We start from the raw sequence: 2,500 nt of genomic DNA, 5'->3' as shown, positions 1-2,500 counted from the left end.
TTAACATGATCATCTTTCTGAACAAGAACCAGTAGGCCTGCCGCCTACAGTCTACAGGAGTTTAAATTTAAGTTAAGCTGGATGCTCTTAAGGACACTAACGTTTTCAGTCATCCTCCTATTTGTGAGTAACTGTTTTTTTACTGCTCCTATGGTGAGTTACTTATTTTCTCTATTTTTATTTTTAACGTAAAATGTGTTTTTAAGTTAAACAATTTAGGCTACTCACTGCCTTGTTTAAGAGGATTGTTATCTGACTGTAGTGTCTAGTTTGAATGTGAATGAATGAATGTGTGCAATAGCAACACAAATAAAGTTTTTTCCCCAAGGAAAAAAAACAACAAACTTTCGATAAAAAAAAACGAATCGATAATTGATCGTTAATTCTTGCGATTATCGAAAAAGAAATGTTGATCGTTTGCCCAGCCCTACAAGGTAGGATGCAATCCAGGAGAGTGAAACCCAGTTCTGAGAGGGTGGAAAGAAGGGTCCGGTGGTTTACTGTGTAGAATGCAGCTGACAGATCCAGAAGAATGAGAACAGAGCAGAGGGGTGAAGCTCCAGTAGAATGGAGCCTTAAAGCCAGATTGTTGAGGGTCAAGGAGATTGTTCTGAAGGAGATAATGAGAGAGTTGGTTAGAGACAGGGCTTTGAAGGGTTTTCAGATAAGAAGAGAGAGTGCCAGACTGTAGCTGTTTGGAAGAGGTTAGACAAAGTACACACACAGACACACAATCCCATTCAGACTCAGAGACCCAGAAACCTGCAGTTCTAAAGCCTTTTCCTTCACCTCGACTTGAGTGTGGTGTGTGTGTCACACAAAATCCAGAACCCCCACCGCTCCCTCCCCCACACACACACACACACACACACACACACACGACACCCAAAGCCCCCGTCCCTGGCCCGACCTCCTACCGTTGGACTCTGGTGCCAGGGGCAGGTTGGCGCTGCCAGCCTCTAGCCGGCTGACGGTGAGATCAGCCTCTGTGCCCCCTCTCTGGTTCAGCATGCAGGTGTAGACGGTGGAGCCTGCAACACACAGATACCACAATCACTCAACTGCTCTGCTCATAGACACAGGTAAGGAAGGGTGATGGGGATAGGTCTTTCCTGAGCATGTGACCTGTACAGGGAGCAACTCTCTCAAAGTGGAGTTTTTCCTGCAGCATTCACAGAGAGCTCCAGAGTGAGTGCTTCATTCTGTTTGTGGATAGTTGTTTAAAAGCCGAATTGAACACGTTCTCTCCAATACACTGTCAGTGTTATTCATGAATGAATGAATGGTCTTTATTGTCATTGATATAGTACAGGTACCATACAACGACATTTAGGAGGGGGGGGCTCCCCTGGTGCTAGGAAAAAAAACTAAAAACAAGAAGGGAAAAGAGCTGGTTTACATAAATAAAGGCTATGTACACTAACCACTATACTATACTATACAAATAAAACACTGTGCTGTACTCTATGCTATGCTATACCTATTCTAACATTTCCTATCTCTGAACCTTATGTACCCGAGGGTTGTCATATTGCACATAGTGTTATTGCACATTCATTTAAAGTGTCGCAGTTTGCAGGTTTGAAATGTTCACAGTTGTGTTTCAGTATTGCACTTGATTACAATCTAGTAGCTGCCATCACATTGTCTAGATTGTCCAGGGCCTAGAACCTAGGTCTTTGCTGTGTTCAGGGCCAGGGTGGGATGGGTCTCTGGAGATCTTGGAGGCCTTCCTGAGGCAGCGTGTGTTGTACAGCTCTTCCAGAGAGGGGAGGGGGGCGCCGGTGATCTTCTGGGCGGCATGCTGCCTGGAAATGTCTTCTCCCGCACACGATTGCAATGTCATGATCACTTTATTTTATTTTATTATTATTATTATTAACGAATGGGCAATGTAACATGTAACATGCTTCTGTACGCGTTCGTAAACAGTAAGACCATTGTAATGACCAGAGGAATGTTTAGCACACACGTAGCCCACATTGTCTCTGAATGCAGTGGCGAGTTCATGTCTAAGACAACTAGCCTGCTCACTCTTCATTTTAATGACTCTGTAATTGGGTGAATAAAATGTAGTGTGGCCAAATCGTGTGCCAGTGCCACCAAATGAAAAAGCTCAGTTTGGAGCCCTGCGGTCAGGAAAAACTCCTGTCCCCTGTGTCGGTGTACAGTATTTACAGTAATGAAGACAGAATGTTTCTATGAAGGTCATGCGGTGGTGTGTGTATGTTTGTGAGACTGACGGCAGCTATCACCACCTGCTCAGGGTGTGTGTGTGTGTGTGTGTGTGTGTGTGTGTGTGTGTGACTGAGGCAGCTAACACCAACTGCTCGGGTGTGTGTGTGTGTGTGTGTGTGTGTGTGTGTGTGTGTGTGTGTGTGTGTGTGTGTGACTGAGGGAGCTAACACCAACTGCTCGGGTGTGTGTGGGTGTGACCACAGCTGTGCTGTTAGCCTGGTAGAACGCAGAGCTGAGGCTGTGGAGGAGGTGAACTTTACCT

General features: G+C 45.3%; 1 protein-coding gene across 2 annotated transcripts in view; it reads right to left on the bottom strand.

Annotated features, from left to right (window-relative positions):
• sardh (sarcosine dehydrogenase) overlaps window positions 1-2,500 on the bottom strand; it is a 47,705-nt gene that overhangs the window by 18,178 nt on the left and 27,027 nt on the right. For both annotated transcript variants that reach the window (XM_080528600.1, XM_080528601.1), the window contains exon 15: window positions 918-1,031. In XM_080528600.1, coding sequence (XP_080384726.1) covers window positions 918-1,031 — 114 coding nt within the window. The remainder of the gene's footprint in view (window positions 1-917; window positions 1,032-2,500) is intronic.

This window comes from Nansenia antarctica (assembly GCF_963989245.1).
Source record: "Nansenia antarctica genome assembly, chromosome: 4".
Lineage (NCBI taxonomy): Eukaryota > Metazoa > Chordata > Actinopteri > Argentiniformes > Microstomatidae > Nansenia > Nansenia antarctica.
The sequence above is the reverse complement of the archived record's forward strand: the minus strand, read 5'-3'. Positions and strand labels throughout refer to the sequence as shown.